The sequence below is a fragment of the Gorilla gorilla genome, chromosome 2, assembly GCF_029281585.2.
Source record: "Gorilla gorilla gorilla isolate KB3781 chromosome 2, NHGRI_mGorGor1-v2.1_pri, whole genome shotgun sequence".
Lineage (NCBI taxonomy): Eukaryota > Metazoa > Chordata > Mammalia > Primates > Hominidae > Gorilla > Gorilla gorilla.
In genome coordinates, this window is record NC_086017.1 from 57,853,789 (window position 1) to 57,875,698 (window position 21,910).

The window sequence follows — 21,910 nt, forward strand, 5'->3', positions numbered from 1 at the left end:
AGAGTCATTTGTGGAAAAAGTCATCTGCATTCTATTGAATTGCCTTTGCACCTTTGTAAAAAAATCAACTGACCATATTACATTTGGGTTTATTTCTGGGCTGTTCTGTTCCATCAATTTGTAAGTCTATCCATTTTGCCAATACCATCCTGTCTTGATTACTGTATTTGTACAGTAAGTCTTCTTGACAGGGAGTCTCTCTCTGTCGCCCAGGCTGGAGTGCAGTGGCACGATCTTGACGCTCTGCAACCTCCACCTCCTGGGTTCAAGAGATTCTCCAGGCTCAGCCTGCCCAAGTAGCTGGGATTACAGGCACGTGCCACCACGTCCAGCTAATTTTTTTTTGTATTTTTAGTAGAGACGAGGTTTCACTATGTTGGCCAAGCTGGTCTCAAACTCTTGACCTCAGGTGATCCGCCTGCTTCGGCCTCCCAAAGTGCTGGGATTACAGGCATGAGCCACTGTGCCCAGCCGTTAAGTCTTAAATAAGGTAATATGAGCCCTCCAACTTGAGTCCTTTCCAAAAATGTTTTTGTTTGTTTTGTTTTGTTTTGTTTTTTCAAGACAGGGTCTCATTCTGTCACTCAGGCTGGAGTGCAGTAGTGCAATCGTGGCTCACTGGAGCCTCGACTGCTCAGGCTCAAGCAATCCTCCCGCCTTAGCCTCCCAAGTAGCTGGGACCACAGGTGCATGCTACCACGCCTGCCTAATTTTTCATTATTATTATTTTCTGGAAAAACGGGGTCTCCCTATGTTTCCCAGACTGGTCTCAAACTCCTGACCTCAAGCAATCCTCCCACCTTGGCCTCCCAAAGTGTTGGTATTACAGGCCTGAGTCACTGCGCCTGGCCTTGTTTTGTTTCTTTGCTTTTCCATATAAATTTTAGAATCAGTTTTTGATTTATACTAAAATTCTTGATGGGATCTTATATGCAATTGCATATAAGACTATATAGATCAATTTGGGGATTGACTATATAGATCAATTTGGGGATGTACAACTTTTTCTGAAAGTCTCTGACTATATCTAACATTTTAGCAACCAGCCTAGCTCTGCAGTCACCTTGCTGACCGAAGAATTCAGAGATATTATTCCTAAGACAATAAGTGAATATCTACAATATATGCTACTAAAATAAAAAATGCAAGATTTTACTTTGGAAGACAACAAACATGCTGTCCAACCCCTTAGTCCTCATAAATACAAGGCAGAAATCTTTCACACAAGCTTCTTGTTGAAAAGATCATTCATTCTGTTACTTAAGAGGAACAGCCAAAGAGAACAATCTAAAAGAACAAGGCAGTCCAAAACCAGAATATAATTTAAATAAAAGAAGGAAATAAGGAAGGAAAGACAACAGAATTCTATTAAATACCCGCTATGTAACATATACCCTGCTAAGTCTTCACAAACTGCATTTTACTTATCCAGAGAGATGCCATAAATATGCTCCATCCCACATCTGGCATAAGTAAATTCCCTTTCACATTCACACAATAAGCTTATAAGATTTATTCTTCCTCGCTCAAGAAAGAATGCATATTTTTAAAAACTTGCTTCATTAAAGAATGCATATTATAAGAAAATGGAAATTACAAAAACTGATATCCAGCGAGTGGTATAAGAGCAGCTATTACAGTGATAAAACCTTTTAAAATTTGATAACCAGCATTGACAAGGGTAATTTCATTACATCATTTGGCGGAATGTAAATAGGAATAACCTTTTTATGAGACAATTTGGCAGCCTATCAAATTCTGCAATACTCAACTCAACAATCAGTTTTAGGTATTTAGTTCACAAAGAGACATAAAAGTATAAAAAAGTGAATATAAACAGAATGTTTATTATGGCACTGCTTAAAAACAACAAATGTCCACCAAAAGATTCATTATAATATTGTAAAATAGTATACAGTAATAAAAGAAATGAGAGCACTTCGTGTTACCGATACAGGAAGATAACAGGTATCTAATAGCTAAATATAGATAAAGGCCAAGACACCCTAGGGTATGCCCCTAGTCCCAGCTATTAGGGAGGCTAAGGCAGAGGGGTGTCTTGAGTCCAGGAATTTGAGACCAGCCTGGGCAACATAGTGTGACCCCACCTCTAAAAATAAATAAATAAATAAATAAATAAATAAATAAATAAATAAATAAATAAGCTGGGTGTGGTGGCACACGCCTATAGTTCTTATCTCTTAATAAAAAATAATAATAATAAAAAGAATCTGGCCAGGTGCAGTGGCTCAAGCCTATAATCCCAGCACTTTGGGAGGCTGAGGCAGGTGGATCACTTGAGGTCAGGAGTTCGAGACCTGCCTGGCCAATGCGGTGAAACCCCAAAAAATTAGCCAGGCATAGTGGCGTGTGAATCACAACTACTCTAGAGGCTGAAGCACAAGAATAGCTTGAACCTGGGAGGCAGAGGTTGCAGTGAGCTGAGATCGCGCCACTGCACTCCAGTCTGGGCGACAGAGCAAGACTCCATCTCCCAAAAAAAAAAAAGCTTTATTCCCATATATTTACCTATGTGATTAGGGTTTCTTCACTATGATAGCTACAAAAACAGGAAAAATTGCTCAATCCTATTTCATCAGAGAAAGAAATATTGATCCACAGACCCATGATTTGAGAAAAATAACAGACCCCATCATCTCATAAGAAAAGCATTTCCAATAAAATTCAACTTTTATAGTAATAACATCAAAAATTACAACCTATGTGGGCCAGGCACAGTGGCTCACGCCTGTAATCTCAGCAATTTGGGAAGCCAAGGTGAGCGGTTCACTTGAGGCCAGGAATTCGAGACCAGCCTGGTCAACACAGCGAAGCCCGTCTCTACTCTTCTTGAGGAAACAAATAGGATTAAGTGAAAATGAAGGGAGATTTTAAAAAAACATAATACATGAGATAGACTGATAAATTTCCTCTGGACCAAGTTAAAACACAGAACCTTTGTCACAGGAACTTTAAAAATTAAAATTTAAGTTTACATACATATTTAGTAGCAGAAACATATTAGCACAATCAAGAAAAAACTTTTAAGCATAAAAATATATTACATTAGGATAAAAGTCTGAGACATGTTATGGAAATAAAAGTTCAAGGACTCAAAAGAAGAATTTAAATTTCCAATGATAAAGAACAGCTTGTTCGTATATTTTTAAACTAGATGATGGAAACCAAAATGCTATATATTTAGAAGCATTTGGATACATTTAGCAGAATGAGGTAACTTAATTTTATGTGGCAAAAGTAAAACATTCTCAAAATTACATGTTTTACAACTAAACTTTTGCTACAAAATTTTAGATGTAAACTTAATGTACAAAGAGACAGAGTTTATCAGAATTCTGAGTATGTGACCAAAAGTTAAGACCACTACTTTAGACCAAGTTAAAAAGAAAGCTTGATATATACTGACAGAAAGTTTTCTAAGATAATAAAGTTAAAAAAGCAAGTTAAAATTCATACGGTTTGATTCCATTTGTATGAAACTAAAGCCACTAAATTTTTTATTGTATGTTTGTAACTGCAAAGAATAAAGTCTTAAAAGATCTACCCTTCTTGAGGAAATAAATAAGATTACATGAAAATGAAGGGAGCTGTTCCTTGTTTTTTGTTTGAGACAGAGTCTAGCTCTATCGCCAAGACTGGAGTGCAGTGGAGCAATCTTGGCTCACTGCAACCTCTGTCTCCCGGGTTCAAGCAATTCTCCTGTCTCAACCTCCCAAGTAGCTGGTAGCTGGGACTACAGGCGTGCACCACCACTCTCAGCTAATTTTTTAATCTTCATTAGGGACAGGTTTTCACCATATTGGCCAGGCTGATGTCAAACTCCTGATCGCAAGTGATCTGCCTGCCTCAGCCTCCCAAAGTGATAGAATTACAGGCGTGAGCCATGGCACCCGGCAAAGATTTTGACTTAATTTTTAAGAAAGAGGGTTTTGCTCTGTTGCCCAGGCTGGAATGCAGTGGTATAATCACACCTCACTGTAACCTCAAAATGCTGGGTTCAAATGATCCTTCTCCCTCAGCCTCCCAAGTATATGGGGACAACAGGTGTGCATCACCACAGCTGGCTTATTTATTTATTTATTTATTTGAGATGGAGTCTCCCTCTGTCATCCAGGCTGGAGTGCAGTGGCACAATCTCAGCTCACTGCAACCTCTGCCTCCCAGGTTCAAGCGATTCTCATGCCTCAGCCTCCTGAGTAGCTGGGGCTACAGGCGCGTGCCACCATGCCCGGCTAATTTTTTGTATTTTTAGTAGAAACGGGATTTCACCGTGTTGGCCAGGCTGGTCTCTAACTCCTGACCTCAGGTGATCCACCTGCTTCGGCCTCCCAAAGTGCTGGGATTACAGGAATGAGCCACCACGCCCAGACAATTCTATTTTTATAAAGACAGGGTCTCACTAAGTTGCTCAGGCTGGTCTCAAACTCCTGGGCTCAAGTGATACTCCTGCCTCAGTCTCGCAAGTAGCTGGGACTACAGGCGTGAGTCACCACGATCAGCCTCGTCCACTGAGCTTTAATTCAATGCTACTTTATTTATTTTGTTGCTCAAATTTTTCCAGTGTTGGCTATTGGGAACTCTTTCAGTTGACTCCTGTGTCCCTCTGACACACTATCTCTGTCATCGTGGGCTCTGGAGCATAATTCCTGAACAGTCTTTTTATAAATGATCTGTGCAATTAAAGGTAATTTTTTTTTTCAGTGAAGGGCATAAATAATGAGACTTAATTGCAAATAATATGCATAATGGAAGTCTCATTTGCACACACCTGTTTACTTTCTCCCTGCCTTTCCTCCTGCCTCAGCCTCCTGAGTAGTTAAGACTACCACCACACCCAGTTAATTTTTTATTTTTTTTTTCTTTGTAGAGATGCAGTCTTGCTGTGTTGCCGGGGCTGGTATCAAACTCCTGGCTTCAAGTACTCTTCCCGCCTCTGCCTCCCAAAGAGCTAGGATTACAAGTGTGAGTCACCATGCCCGGCCTCCCTGGTATTTTTGACCTAAAATGTGCAAAAGGGAATTTCTGATTCATAAAATGTGACTTTCATATAAGATGCAGCAGAACACATTTCAGCTGGCTTGGAAACCAGAAAATTATTCAAAAGCTATTTGCTTAGATACTAAAATAGTAGGTGAAAGTTGGATTAGGTATAGGATACATACATAGCCTCAAAATATCTCCTCACAAATTACTTATTCATTACAAGGAGAAAAATATAAATTTTACAGTAAAGAGGCTGGGCGTGGTGGCTCATGCCTGTAATCCTAGCACTTTGGGAGGGTGGGGAGAGCAGATGGCTTGAGCCCAGGAGTTCAAGACCAGCCTGGGTAACATCACAAAACCCTGTCTCTATAAAAAAAAAATACACAAATTAACCAGGTGGCCAGGGGTGGTGGCTCACACCTGTAATCCCAGCACTTTGGGAGACCGAGGCAGGCAGATCACATGAGGTCAGGAGTTCGAGACCAGCCTGGCCAATATGGTGAAAACCTGTCTCTAATAAAGATACAAAAATTAGCCAGGTGTGGTGGCACGCACCTGTAATCCCAGCTACTCGGGAGGCTGAGGCAGGAGAATCACTTGAACCCAGGAGGCGGAGGTTGCAGTGAGCCGAGATCATGCCACTGCCCTCCAGACTGGGAGACAAAGTGAGACCCCGTCTAAAAAAAAATAAAAAAATAAAAATAAAAATTAGGCTGGGGGGTGGCTCACGCCTGTAATCCCAGCACTTTGGGAGGCAGAGGTGGGTGAATCACCTGAGGTCAGGAGTTCGAGACCAGCCTGGCCAACGTGGTGAAACCCCATCTCTACTAAAAATACAAAAATTAGCCAGGCATGGTGGTGCATGCCTGTAATCCCACCTACTCGGGAGGCTGAGGCAGGAGGATCACCTGAACCTGGGAGGCGGAGGTTGCAGTGAGCCAAGATGGTGCCATTGCACACCAGCCTGGGCAACAGAGCAAGACTTTGTCAAAAAAAAAATTAACCAGGCATGGTGGTGCATGCCTGCAGTCCCAGCTACTTGGGAGCCTGAGGCTGGAAGACTGCTTGAGCCTGGGGAGGTCAAGGCTGCAGGGAGCCAAGATTGTGCCACTGCACTCCAGCTAGGGTGACAGAGTAAGGCCCTGTCTCTAAATAAATAAATTAAATAAATGCTTTTTTTTAATTGGAAAAAAATTACAGTAAAGAAAACAGGCAGACACTAACAAGTGATGAAAGTTATTATCACCAATAATGTGATTTAGTGACATCATGTGCTTCCTGATGTGGTGCACTTAGGACACATCATATTTACATAGTACTACTGCCAAAAATGTGGAACTTGAATCTAATTATGAGGAAATGCCAGGCAAACCCAAATTAGGGGACTTCTAAAAAATAACTTGCCCATACTATTCAAAATATTAAGGTCATGAAAGACAAAGAAGAGTTGAGAAACTGTTCCAATTAAAGAAGACTGAAGAGACATGAAAACTAACGTGATTCCAGGTTTAATTGCAGACAAGAAGAAAAAAATGAGAAAGGAATGTGTTTAATCTGTTGGGACAACTGATGACAATGAAATAAGGTTCATGGATTAGACAGGAATATCTCATCAGCATTTAACTTCTGATCTCTATCATCGTATTCTTGTAATGTGCTAATGCCTAGTTCTTCGGGTAAAGAGGTGTGAGTTCTGCAGTTTGTTCTCAAATAATCCAAGGGGAAGGAACTATATGTAAATATAACGAGAATGATAAAGCAAATATGCAAAACAGTAATGATAAATCCAAGTAAAGGGTACATGGTAGGTTCTTGGCTCTTCTCTTGCAGTGTGAAGTTTAACAAAGTCATTTGCTTGCAGAATATTATTTAAGAGATGGGGTCTTTGGGGTCTTGCTATGTTACCCAGGCTGGACTCAAACTCCTAGGCTTAAGCAATCCTCCTTCCTATTAAGTAGCTCGGGCGGGGCTACAGGTACATACCACCATCCTGGCTTGCTTGCAGAATATTTTTAGCAATGAAGTGTTTTTTTTGTTGTTTTGTTTTTTGTTTTTTTTGAGATGGAGTCACTCTGTCGCCCAGGCTGGAGTGCAGTGGCACAATCTCAGCTCACTGCAAACTCCACCTCCTGGGTTCAAGCAATTCTTGTTTCTCAGCCTCCTGAGCAGCCGGGATTACAGGCGCACGCCACCACACCTGGCTAATTTTTGTATTTTTAGTAGAGGCGGGGTTTTGCCATGTTGGCCAGGCTGGTCTCAAACTCCTGACCTCAGGCGATCCATCTGCCTCGGCCTCCCAAGTGCTGAGATTACAGGCTTGAGCCCCCGGGTCCCGACCCCCTGCTTTTCTTTCAGACCAGGGCACTATTATTATGAACTATACATTTTGGTACGATATTTTTTTTCCCCAAAAAGAACTATTAGTTATGAGATAAAAGTCTGTTTTCAAATCAAAGTCAGAAAATAACTATTTTTGCAAAAATGTCACACTAATTTTTTATGCATATATATAAACTTCCCTAAATACGATCATGAGACTATTAAGAGGGTTTAGGATTAGACCAAGTACGCCTACCCTAAATAAATATCTACCATTTTGGAGACACAATTGTTAGTTAGTCTGTACATTAAGACAACCCAAACCTGAATAAACTGACAAACAAAAACCATTTCAATTCAGTGTAATAAGCAATGATTACACATCTATCATGTGCCAAGAGCAGTGATCTCTAATGCAGATCTGGCCAGGTTTCTCAGTACCCCTGAGCCCTCAGTTTCTCACAAACCATGAGATTCTTCATAATTTCACTTGATCTGCTTCTCCATGATTCTCTCCGGTCACTTGTCACTGTAACCTTTGATTTCTTAACCCTGAGAAACTTGAGGTCGCTAGTAAACTTTGATTATGCTGTGCCATCCTGCTTTTGCTAAATGTGTCATTCTCCATGAAATATGGTAGTAAACAAAATATTATTCCTGTGCTAGAGCATGTTAATAAATGTAAGAAAACAAATAGCTTAATTATGATCTTACAAGTACCACAGAGGAAAGAGGAAAGTTCAGGGAAGAAAAGCACTTACCAAGAGGAAGATGAAAAGAAAGGCTGGCAGGGTGTGGGGGTAGTGGGAGGTCTAGAAGGGAAAGGGAACAGAAGTCAGGGAATGTTCTGGAAAGTTACATCTAAATCCAATCTTAAAGGATTTTAGAACAACAACTCTAGCAAAAGCTTTATGTAACATCAACCTCCAGCCCAGAACCGTCCTCCGATCTCCGGACTCCTTATCTGTCTATCCATCTTCTCCATTTCGATGACTAGCAGGTAACTCAATGTGAACATATCCCAAGCTAAATTTCTTCTCTTCCCTTCAAATCCTACTCCTTCTGTAGCTTTCCCCATCTCAGATGATGGCAATTCTTTCCTTTCAGTTGCTCAGGCAAAACCCCTGGAGTAATACTGGATTTGTCCTTGGCAACATCAAGGCCTTATACTTTAGGTAAGAGAAGTTTTGGGGTCACGCATATGTTAAAGTCTGATGAGAGTGAATTCAAGAGGAAATGGAAGGAAAGGAATTGGTAACAGGTAGTAGATACGTCTCTTTAAAAGAAGGCAGGCCGGGCACGGTGGCTCACGCCTGTAATCCCAGCACTTTGGGAAGCCGAGGTGGGCAGATCACGAGGTCAGGAGATTGAGACCATCCTGGCTAACACGGTGAAACCCCGTCTCTACTAAAAATACAAAAAATTAGCTGGGCGTGGCGGCACACGCCTGTAGTCCCAGCTACTCAGGAGGCTGAGGCAGGAGAATGGCGTGAACCCAGGAGACGGAGCTTGCAGTGAGCCAAGATTGCGCCACTGCACTCCAGCCTGGGTGACATAGCAAGACTCCGTCTCAAAAAAAAAAAAGAAAGCAAAGCAAAAAGATAGATGAGATGGATGTGAGATTCAGACAGGATTTTTTTTTTTAATGATAAAAAAATTATAGTATGTTTGATGCTGGTAAATGACCCAATTGAAAGAAAGGAACTGATGATGCAGGAGACAGAAGAGATAACTGTGACAGCAGTGGCCTGAGTGACAGCATGAACAGTTCACCCATAATAGAAAAACAGCAGACAATAAGGGCATAGATGAACATGGGTGAGGAGGAAATATGTGGTGGGACCATGTGGAAGTTCTGTTCTGATTAAGCCAATTAATTTATGAATATGACTTATGAATATGAACAGGAGAGCAAGTGCCAGAAGTTTCAGGGAGTAGATGTGAAACAGTTGTCTAGGAAAGTGAAATATTTTACAAACTCATGTGAATTAGTGGCAGAGTCCCTCAGTTTGTGCTCTGTATTGAAATGAAGCAAGATTATTTTACATTTCCTGAACATACGTCTAATAATTCTATTTGAATTTAAAAAATGGATTTTTAGTTTTTAAAAACTATCAGTGAGATACTAGATCAAGTAGAAAGTATGTGTTCATGAAAAAGGTATAGTTTCACAGAAAGAACAGGGGTTTATTTTACTTATTTATTTTTTGAGACGGAGTCTCGCTGTCGCCCAGGCTGGAATGCAGTGGCACGATCTTGGCTCACTGCAACCTCCATCTTCTGGGTTCAAGACTCTCTTGCCTCAGCCCCCTGCGTAGCTGGGATTATTGGTGCGCACCACCACGCCTGGCTAATTTTTTGTATTTTTAGTAGAGATGAGATTCCACCATGTTGATCAGGCTGGTCTCGAACTCCTGACTTCGTGATCTGCCTGCTTCAGCCTCTCAAAGTGCTGGGGATTACAGGCATGAGCCACCATGCCCAGCCAGAACAGGGGTTTAAAATGAGAAGATCCGGTAGCTCACGTCTGTAATCCCAGCACTTTGGGAGGCCTAGGCGGAAGGGCTGCTTGAGGCCAGGAGTTCGAGACCAACCTGGGCAATATAGCAAGACCACATCTCTATTTAAAAAATATTGTTTTAATTGTTTAATAAAAATAAAAGTGAGATGAGAAGATCTGGGTTCAGGTTGTGCTGTCATTATTAACTAAATGATCAAACGCAAACTTCTCATTTCTAATACTTAAGCTTCACCTGGGAAGTGGGACTAAATGCAGTAATACAGGATGTCAACTGTACAGTGCTAAATAGTAATTGTTATTCTCACTGTTATTAGCTATTGTTATTCTCACTGTTATTAACTATATGTTGACCAACTGTAAATTTATCTATCAACCACCTATAGAATAACTGTAGGCTGATCAAGAAACTTTACTAGAATAAAATAAAATGAAAGCAAGAAGAGGTTAGAAAGGAAGAAGAGAAGCTGGATTCTACTATACATACAACACCTCACAATCTAAAAATATAAGCCCAGGAGAGAATAAAAACAACATAACAACACTAAAAACAATAAGGTTGACAAGTAGAAAAAAGGCTTGTATATTTCCCTGCCAGATAAGACATACTGGACCCTAATCATACTGCACATTACTGGACAAGTCCTAATTCAAAAGATGCTATACTGTGTTTTCTCACTGACTGACTTCCCCAGAGAACCCCCATTTCATGAAATGAAAACCTTCTCAGTGAAATACACACAGCATCGAAAATAGCAAACTTTTTTTTTAGGAACTAATCACATTCTCTGAGATATAAAGATATTCAAATTTACTTTATTTTGTTGATTCCCTCTCCCCAGGAGATGTCAGATTCCCACAGCAGGCAAATCAGCTTGGCAGAGAAGTAGCAAGAACCTGAGAAGGCATGTGTGCTGTGAGTCAGCCTTGGGCAAAACAGCCAGGTCTCAAGGCAAGGGAACCCTCTGGTGCTGTCAGACCCATGCCAACACTGCCCTCTACTGGCCAATTAAGCTGGTTGCAATTTTCTGCAAAAGAAAGTACCAATCTATTAAGGAGAAATTCTGTAGTATCTCTTAATAGTTGTCACTTAGGCCCTTTTCCATGGATTAGTGTTTCTCAATCATGCATGTGTATCCAAGTCACCTATTATGGCTTGTTAAAACAGACTGCTGGTGTGTGGCAGGGTACAGTGTCTCCCACCTGTAATCCCAGCACTATGGGAAGTCAAGGCAGGAGGATCACTTGAGCCCAGCAGTTCAAAACCAGTCCAGTCCAGGCAACACAGTCAGACCTTGTCTTTACTAAAAATGCAAAAAAAACTTAGCCAGGCCATTGCCCTATGTTAACTTCTTATTCTATGGGAATAAGCTTTTAGCTTCAAAGGCCTTACGGAATGTTGAGGAGAAAGCATTTTCTCGACTTCAGAAGAAGAACTATTTAATCACACAGAGAACAGAAAAATTAAGTGACTTGTTCCATAAATGTGCTATTTGTGTCTGAGGGTCAATACTGTGCTAGATGATCATCTGAAAGAATAAGAGTCACAGATGTTTGCTTTGTCATTCACATCTAAGAGAAAGCTTCTATCTTTTGTCTCCCTCGCCTAGAAAATAGGGCCATATAATGCTGATAATGAACAATTAAGGAAAACACCATTTTTTAAGGAAAAAAGTCAGGAAGTACATAATTTTCTTTTTCTTTTTTTTCTTATTACAGCCATGGTGCAAAACAAGTAGTACACATATCCTGAAAAAGTATTTGAGAATTGTTTCCCAAGGTGATAGGCATTTTAGAAGAAGAGTTTGACACCAATTTTATTTCTAGGTATTGGTATTTAGATGGTTTACACAGGCAATGCTAAGATAAAATACTTGTAGAAGCAAGAATAAGTTGAAGTGCAAAAGGAAATGAGTATAGTAGATCCAAAGAAAAGGAATAAAGGTCGGGGGGTTCTTGTGTTGCCAGGCATGAAGGCAGAAATCATACTTAGAGAAAAAAGCAATTTTCCTACTTTGTCATAAATGCCATAAAAGCAACCCTGCTTTCTTACTTCTCATTTTATAAGTTGAAGACAATTAGGGTGGACATGTAAGAATTAAAGGAAATAAAACACCATTGTTCAAAGAGTTCTATTACGTGTAACCTACTCAACCGTCCCTTCTATATCTAGAGGCAAGAAAATGGTTGATAAACTTCCACTGGTTGGCCTAACTAAGTCTGTTGTAAGAACATATCGAGAGCACTAGGCTGGGTGTGGTGGCTCACACCTGTAATCCCAGTGCTTTGGGAGGCTAAGGCAGGAGGATCACTTGAGGCCATGAGTTCCAGACCAGCCAGAGGAACATAGTCAGACTGTCACTATAAAAATAAAAGGATAAGCAAGGCACACGCACCTGTAGTCCAAGCTATTCAGGAGACTGAGGCAGGAGGAACGTTTGAGCCCAGGAGTTACATTAGATGTTGCAGTAAGCTATGATTGTGCCACTGCACTCCAGCCTAGGCGACATGGAAAGAACCTGTCTTTTCTTCTTTTTTTGAGACGGAGTTTCGCTCTTGTTGCCCAGGCTGGAGTGCAACAATGGCACAATCTCGGCTCACAGCAACCTCTGCCTCCCGGGTTCAAGTGATTACTCTTGCCTCAGCCTCCTGAGTAGCTAGGATTACAGGTGCCCACCACCACGCCCAGCTAATTTTTTTGTGTTTTTAGTAGAGACACGGTTTCACCATGTTAACCAGGCTGGTCTCGAACTCCTGACCTCAGGTGATCCACCCGCCTCAGCCTCCCAAAGTGCTGGGATTATAGGCGTGAACCACCGCGCCCAGTAAGACCCTGTCTTCAAAAAAAAAAAAAAAAAGTGTCAGCAATCAGCAGTAGTTTACTGAACCTCATCTAAGAACAAAATCAAACTTAAAGTTAGATGTATAATAAAACATTAATGAAGTCTAGGGCCCTTCCATCACTTCTAAAGACGTATTCAGAAGAACATCTTGTTTAGAATGTTCTCCAGGAAAAACACAAATATGAAACCTGTCATTATGGCAAAAACCGTCAGTCCGATAATGTATAAAAATCAGACCCACAGCAGAGAAGTCTCCATTCATAAAGAACTCACTAATTGCACCAGATTTCTACAAGACTAAATAAGGCGGCTTCCTTCGTTTTTCTTATTTGATGTCTCCAAACAGCCATCACCCCTTCCTTTAAGTTAAGACTTCTACAACTTTTAGGAAGCTGGTATGGAAAAAATGTAGTAATTTACAACCTATCATAATTATAAACTTTATTATTATTATTATTTTTAGAGACGGGGTCTCTCTCTGTCATCCAGGCTGCAGCACAGTGGTGCTATTATGGCTCACTGCAGCCTCGACCTCTGGGGCTCAAGTGATTGCCTCCTACCTCAGCTTCCTGTGTAGCTCGGACTACAGGCGCACACTACCACGCCCAGCTATAATTATAAACTTTAAACACGGTATCTTCAACAAGTTCGTGGAAAATGCATTCTATGAAAAAATTATTCATGGATTTCAAGGGAGTTTTTTTGCATCAAAATAATTCATACTCCAGCCTGACCAATATGGCGAAACCCCATCTCTACTAAAAATACAAAAATTAGCTGGGCATGGTAGCATGTGCCTGTAAGCCCAGCTACTCAGGAGGCTGAGGCAGGAGAATCTCTTGAACACAGGAGGTAGAGGTTGCAGTGAGCTGAGACTGTGCCACCGCACTCCAGCCTGGGTGACAGAGAGACACTCCATCTTAAAAAAAAAAAAAAAAAAAAAGCTCATACTAACTTGTTATAACACGCCTGAACAGGATCTAGTTTGAAGCACTAAAAAGGATAAAACATCAGTTTGAAAAGAGCCCCTAACAAAGCAACATGAATTCTGCTAAAATTGAAGCAAAAGCAAATGGTAAATTTATGGTGAAGCTTGGATGAAAGAATGGTGAAATCACTGATGCTTTGTGTAAAGTTTATGGGGACAATGCCCCAAACAAATCAGTAGTTTACACATGAATAACTTGTTTTAAGACATCAGCCAGATGCAGTGGTCCGCACCTATAGTCCCAGCTACTTGGAAGGCTGAGACAGGAGGATCACTTGAGCCCAGGAGTTCAAGGCTGTAGTGTGCTATGGTTACACCTGTAAATAGTCACTGTACTCTAATTTGGGCAATGTAGTAAGACCCTGTCTCAAAAAAAGAAAAAAAATAGAGGAGGAGATGATGTTGAAGATGAAGCCCACCGTGGCAGACCACCAATATCAATTTGAGAGGAAAAAAGAATGATCTAATTGAAGAGGATTGACAATTAGCAGAAACAATAGCCAATACCACAGACATCTCAATTGGTTCAGTTTATACAATTTTGGCTGATAAATTAAAATTGAGCAAACTTTCCACTAAACTGGTGCCAAAATGATTGCATCCAGATGAGCTGCAAAGAGCAGAGCTTTCGATGTAAATTTTAAACAAGTGGGATCAAGATCCTGAAGCATTTCTTTGAAGAATTGTAACAGGAGATGAAATATGGTTTTACCAGTATAATCCTAAAGACAAAGCACAATCAAAGCAATGGCTACCAAGAGGCGTAAGTGCTGCAGTCAAAGCAAAAGTGGATCAGTCAAGAGCAAAGACAAGAGTTTTTTAGGATGCTCAAAGCACTTTGTCTGTTGACTTTCTGGAGAGCCAAAGAACGACAACATCTTCTTATTATGAGGGTGTTTTGAGAAAGTCAGCCAACGCTTTAGCAGAAAAACAGCCAGGAAAGCTTCATCAGAGAGACCTTCTCCACCAGGACAATGCTCCTGTTCATTCCTTTCATCAACAAAGATAATTTGTGACAGTTTTGATGAGAAATCATTAGGCAACCAACTTACAACAGTCCTGATTTGGTTCCTTCTTTTTTGTTTCCTAATCTTTAAAAAAATCTTTAGTAGCAACAAAAAATTAAAAACTTAAACCAAAAAAAAACTTTAAAGGGCATCCATTTTTCTTCATTTCTTCATTTTTCTTCATTTAATAATGTAAAAAAGCCAGGCACGGTGGCTCACACCTATAATCCCAGCACAAAAGAAAAACAAATATTTACTCCAAAAAATTTGGATTCCTTAATGGAAAACGGGAAAATCTATTCTCTTTTTTTTTTTTTTGAGACGGAGTCTTGCTTTGTCGCCCAGGCTGGAGTGCAGTGGCGCGATCTCGGCTCACTGCAAGCTCCACCTCCCGGGTTCACGCCATTCTCCTGCCTCAGCCTCCCGAGTAGCTGGGACTACAGGCGCCCACTACCACGCCCGGCTAATTTTTTGTATTTTTAGTAGAGACGGGGTTTCACCGTGTTAGCCAGGATGGTCTCGATCTCCTGACCTCGTGATCTGCCCACCTCGGCTTCCCAAAGTGCTGGGATTACAGGCGTGAGCCACCGCGCCCGGCCTATTCTCTCTTAATCCATAATGCATGGTGGAGACATTTGTTCTTTGACTGACTAACATAAACAAAGAAAACCTAGTATGAAGAAAGGAATGATAAGACGTAAATATGGTAGCAACTAGTCATGGTTGAGATGCTCTTCCCATCCTAACATTAACTTACCCTCATCAGTCATAGGTGAAAGAAGCTAGCTGCTTTTCATTTTCTAATTTCCTTTAACTGTGCATTGTTTCCATCATCTGGGACTGAGCCTAGGTGGATAAGGACAGTGAGGTGGTAGCAGTAGATTTTCTTGTGCTTCATCTTGAGTTATTTGATCCATGTAACATTAACTTGGCCCAAGAGGAGGAAAGTTTTTAAGACATTATTTTATTTATAAAAAATCAAATCCTCCCTGCTACTTTTGATATGTAAATGGTGGCTCATGCCTGTAATCCCAGCACTTTGGGAGGCCGAGGCAAGTGGATCACCTGAGGTCAGGAGTTTGAGACCAGCCTGGCCAACACGGCGAAACCCCATCTCTACTAAAAATACAAAAATTAGCCAGGCATGGTGGTGCAGGCCTGTAATCCCAGCTACTGGGGGGTTGAGGCAGGGGGATCGCTTGAACCTGGGAGGCGGAGGATGCAGTGAGCAGAGATCGTGCCACTGCACTCCAGCCTGCGCAATACAGCGGGACTCCATCTCAAAAAAACAACAACAACAACAACAACAAAAAAAAAAACAGTTCATTAACTCAGAAAGACTACTCCAGAAATTGGCGAGTGGTTACTCCAGGAAGGAGAACTGTCTGGCTAGGGTGTAGGGATTGGGAGAATTCGTTTTACCGTACATCCCTTTGGACCAATTGGATTTTGTACACGTGTATTTTTTAGCCTGTTCAAAAAATGTATGAGTTTCTGGAAAATTGAATTGGATAAAAATAAAATATGAACTTTACTTCTCAACATAAGCTTCTGCAACATCAAGATACTTTTGTAAGCAATGACAGCAACTTTTTTTTTCTTTTTTTTCTTTTTTTTTTTTTTTGGAGACAGAGTCTCGTTCTCTCGCCCAGGCTGGAGTGCAGTGGCACGCTCTCCACTCACTGCCACCTCCGCCTCCCAGGTTCAAGTGATTCTTGTACCTCAGCCTCCCGAGTACCTGGGATTACAGGTGCACACCATTACCCCTGGCTAATTTTTGTATTTTTAGTAGAGGTGTGGTTTCACCATGTTGGCCAGGCTGGTCTCAAACTCCTGACCTCAGGTGAGCCACCTGCCTTGGTCTCCCAAAGTGCTGGGATTAAAGGCGTGAGCCACTGCACCTGGTCTGGAGTAAATATTTATATGGATATAATTAGATCTTAAACTCTCAGTACTTTTTTAAATGAGTTGTGGTCTGCCCCCCCCAACACACAAATTAAACATATATTAAGGAAGCAGGTTTTCCTCTTCCACTTAGGCTGTAGAAAGTCAAAAGCAACGTCACTCCCACCCTAACAACAAGAAACAGCCAGATCAACTACAAAAAACTTGAATTAATTGGAAAGCTACCTAGTAGTATGAAATCCAAAGAAAAACAAGCCCCTCCAGGAAATATGGGAGGTGAACACCAGCTCTCCTGTGTCAGAGCATGTGCAGAAGAGACACTGGGTACCCTACAAGCAGGTAAGAAAAATTCAAGTAAAAATTGTAGTGATTTGTCAAAGGTAAATGAAGGCTAGCATGAGACTATAGGGCCCCTCAAATCCACAGACACAAAGGGAATTCACACTCATTTGCAGGATTGTCTTCACAGATGTCTGCCGCATGCTCACAGGAAAGACTGGAAGCAGGGTGAGGGACCAGACAGAGCCTCCCTCTGTGGTACAGACCTCGAGAAGGCCACCACCATTAAGGGAAAAGCATGAACCCCTCCCACTGGGATCTTTCTCTCCTGGGGAAGGAGTACAAACCCTGTCAACCCCAGAGCACACAAGAAGACCGGCTGTAGCTAGGGAAAGAGTAATAGAAACATACTTTATAAACCTGAGAGAGGAGCAAAAAAAACTCCTCATCCAGGATCCTACACCAATACCACGAGAAGACGCTACTACTGTGAGAAGGATAATAACGTTGAGAAAGACCCAAACCGTGAGATTAAGCACAGGATTAAGCACAAAATGGGACAATAAAAAAACAAACTCTGCCTGCCACCTGGCTAGAACTCTTCCGATAAGAGAGAAAAGAGCATGGACAAGGACCCCTCTGAGGCACGGGTACACAGGGAAGGCTGAAAGAGTGGAGCAAGCACATTAAAGAAATACCTTCCAGGGCCTCAGTCCCCACTCTAAGCACAGAATTAAAGGGATTGAAGACAGTAGTACACTGAAGGCAATTACGGTAATGACAAAACCCAAAACTAGCTCAGCTCCTGTTAAAATGACTAAACCCAAGAGACATGCCTGTTTCCAACCATAATACCTTTTGGCCTCAGCCTACTATTTTACATGTGAGATCCAGCATTCAATCAAAAACTAAGACAGACAGACACACACACACACACACACACACACACACAGCAATCAGACTGAGAGATGACCCAGATTTTCAAATTATCACACAGAGATTTAAAACAACTATGATTAATATGTTAAAGTCTACAGTAGAAAAGGTGGAAAACATATGTGAACAGATGGGAAATTTTGACAGAAATAAGGAAGCTTATAAGAGAGGCAAACAGAAATGCTAGAAATTAAAAACATAAAAAATGCTAAAGTAGATAATGCCACTGAAAGCTCATCATTAGATTCAACATAACTATGAAAAGAATCAGGGAATTGGAAGATAGGTCAAAAGAAAGTACTCGAAGTAAAACACAAACAGAAATAAAGAGAGAAAAAAACTAACAATGCATCCAAGAGATACAGGACACTATCCAACAATTTAACAACAATATAATTGGAATCCCAGAAGGAGAAAAGAAAAAGAATGGGGCAGAAGAAATATTTTAAAAGATAATGGCCAAAAATTTCCCAGACTTAACCACTTCAAAAGCACAGATCAAGAAGCTCAGAGAAGCCCAAGAAGAAAAATTCCAAAATATCATCTAAACACAACATATTTAAACTGCTAGGGAAAAAAAAAAAAAAAAGATAAAATCTTAAAGGCAGACACAAAGAGGAATTCACAAAGGAAATATTTTTAAATATTTTTAAATGAATGAAAATAAAAATACAACATATCAAAATCCATGGGACACAGCTAAAATGGTGATTAGAGGGTAATTTATAACATTAAGTAATTACATTAGAAAAGAAATGTCTCAGATCAAAACCTGATTTAAGCTGTCACCTTAAGAAACCAGAAAAAGAATAAATCAACTTAAGTAAACAGAAGGAAAAAATAAAGATATGAGAAGAAATTAAAAACAGAAAGACAATAGAAAAATAATTAATGAAACCAAAAGCTGGATCTTTCAATACAATTGATAAACCTCTACCTAGACTTATCAAAAAAAGAAAGAAAGAAACATCACAAATGACTAATATAAGAAATGAAAGAGGGGACATAATAGATCCTACAGACATTAAAAGCATATCTCCATTAATCTGCAACATTTATGCCAGGAAAGGGACCAAGGAATTCCTTGAAAGATACAAACTACCAAAGCTAACTTAAGAAACAGATAACTGGAATAGTTCTATGATCTCTGAAAGAAACTAAATTCCTAGTTTAAAAATCTGACAGAAAATTCCAGGCCCAGACAGCTTTATTGATGAATTCTATCAAACACTGAAAAGAAGAAAAAATATCAATTCTATGCAAACTATTCTAGAAACGAGAAAGAAGGGAACACTTCCCAATTCATTTTATGAAGTCGGCGTGACCTCAATTCTAAAACTGGACAGAAGACATTATGAGGAAACTACAGACCAACTCCCTCATGAACACAGATACAAAAATACTCAACCAATTATTAGCACATCTGACCCAGGAAAATGGCAAATTTCTCTTAAAGGCGTTAATTATGCTTTAATCCTGAGCTGGGATGACCCCAAAGACAACAAATGGCATCTGATTCCAGTCTAAATGAAGTTCTGATATAACCGCAGAATTTTATTTAACTTTTCAAAGCTACTTTCAGAGAAAAGGCACAGTAGACAGTTTAATTTAGGAAATTAAGAAGAAGATTATATGGTTGTTGAAACATTAGAGAAGAAACATTAGGGTTAAAAGTCATCCACAGACTCATGAACGCTCACTCAAAAGGTGGTAAGTCTACCTTCTCGGTATCTAACAAAGAAACATAAAGTTACTAGCCTACACTAAAAAAACTCAGCTCAATTCTCAGTTTCCAAGATTACGACCAAAGGCATAACCTGCTTTCTGAACATATATAAGCAGCCTGGTTTAAATACTTACCTTCAATCTGGCTAGTTTCTGAGCACGGTTTCTTCTTTGACTCTGAGTTCCCGGTTTTCTCATCAACATCCAGGAGAGGAATATAGTCTGTTTTTCCAACAGTTTCTCCCACAACATCATCAAAGGCCTCTGCCTCTAGTGTGGCAATGAAGTCCCGCTTTATCTCTCCCTCAATGTCTGGAGATGGCTCTGTTAATGCATCTGCAAGACTGAGGTCAGCCATTCTGCACCGCTGCAACTGCCTGGTGAAGAGGAAAAAGATCTTTCATGTAATGAGCACTGCAAAAGGAAAAACATTTCTAGAAACTCTTGTCAATTGTTTGAAACAAACAAAAGAATCAAAATCTAAGATTTTACAGCTAGAAGAGGTTCCCTCATTTGAAAGATGAGAAAAATAAAGCTAAGAAATGGACAGTCTGACCCAAGGTAACTCACTGCTAGTTACTCTTCTCTCACATTTCTGGGGGTGGAGGGAGGTGGTGGTGGCAGGACAAAGCAATTGCAATTGTGTCCTTTCTATTTATAAGAAAAGTGAGGTGTAAAAAAACCCCACAATCAACATATCCAAAGCTATAGCCAGTAAGATTCAAATCAGGTCTTTACATAGTTACATTACTATCAGACAAATGAAATCAACTTTCTTGACCAAAGACTGTGAGTATGGATCTTATCTTGGAGTGAGTACCTGCTTCTTCATGAATCATTTGTGGATAGTCCTGTCAACCAAACTACTTAGCCCTGCCAGCACAAAAAAAAAAAAAAAAAAGACACGTTTCCCTCAATTAGCTAAGGGAGATGGTCCCTCTCTGTAGTCACGTATATTACCATTTTTACAGACTACCAGCTTCTTAATTACATAATCTGCAGTTAAGAAGTAAATCTACTGGCAGCCATAAAAAAGAACGAGATCATGTCCTTTGTGGGAACATAGATGGGAAGCAGGAGGATATTATCCGCAGCAAACTGACGCAGGAACAGAAAACCAAATACCACATGTTCTCACTTGTAAGTGGAAGCTAAATGATGAGAACTTATGAATACAAAGAAGGAAACTGCGGACACTGGGGTCTCCTGGGGGGTGGAGGGTGGGAGGAGGGAAAGGAGCAGAAAAGATAACTACTGGGTACTAGACTTAATTGAAATAATCTGTACAACAAACCCTTGTGACATGTGTTTACCTATGCAACAAACCTTCACATATACCCTTGAACCTAAAATAAAGTTAAAAAAAAAAAAGTAAATCTATAAGCAAACCATAGGTGAATAGCCTAGAAAATACAGAAATAATGTAGTAAAAAGAGCCAAAGGGGCCAGGTGCAGTGGCTCACACCTGTAATCCCAGCACTTTGGGAGGCCAAGGCAGGAGGATCACTTGAGACCAGGAGTTCAAGACCAGCCTGGCCAACATGGTGAAACCCCATCTCTACTAAAAATACAAAAATTAGCAAGGCATGGTGGTGGACACCTATAATCCCAGCTACTTGTGAGGCTGAGGTACGAGAATCACTTGAACCCGGGAGATGGAGGCTGCAGTGAACCGAGGTTGCGCCACTGCACTCCAGCATGGGCGACAGAGTAAGACTCCGACTCCCCCATCAAAAAAAAAAAAAAAGAGCCAAAGGACTGCAATAAATTGAGCACCATTCAAATGCAGGGCATAATAGGAAATAAAGTGTGCAAGGTACTACGCCTGCTTTCAAAAAGTCTAACAGAAACTCCAAGAGACTCCATAGGATAAGTTGACATATAAGCTATGTTGTTGACAAGGTAAATACAAGTCAAACAGATCCTTAGTTGCACAGTGTAATGGCTACTACTTGTGTTTGTCCAGAAATCTATTCTTCCTATCTCCCCTAATACAAACCAATCCCTACCCCTATAGGGTTTGGGACATGATTAGAGTTGGGTCAATCAGAAGTCAAGAAGAAGACAGTTGGAAAGGATCATTTATTGACTACACACTGGAAGAAAAGTCCATGAGTGACAGCTATTTAGTTGCCCTGGTTGACTACTTCAAGTCTAAGTGAGCGGCCTTCATCTTTCTTTTGCCTAATTTAGCCAATCTATTTCTGTTGTTTACAATGGAAGAATCTCAACTAATACACAGTCTTTCTCCAACTCAAACTTGAAAAAGTCAAAATATACTATGATTCAAGCCACTTAATTGTCAGGCTTTCCTTTCAAGCTCTTCTCCACCATCTACCTCTCTCCAACAAATGTACTTAGGAAAAAGAAATAGAATTAAAGCAAG

General features: G+C 40.5%; 1 protein-coding gene across 50 annotated transcripts in view; it reads right to left on the reverse strand.

Annotated features, from left to right (window-relative positions):
• Positions 1 to 21,910, reverse strand: part of MAP4 (microtubule associated protein 4) — a 233,577-nt gene that overhangs the window by 126,018 nt on the left and 85,649 nt on the right. For all 50 annotated transcript variants that reach the window (XM_055382294.2, XM_055382293.2, XM_055382296.2 and 47 more), the window contains one exon: positions 19,660 to 19,901. In XM_055382294.2, coding sequence (XP_055238269.1) covers positions 19,660 to 19,882 — 223 coding nt within the window. In that variant the 5' untranslated portion in view covers positions 19,883 to 19,901. Of the gene's footprint in view, positions 1 to 19,659; positions 19,902 to 21,910 lie in introns of those variants that run through there.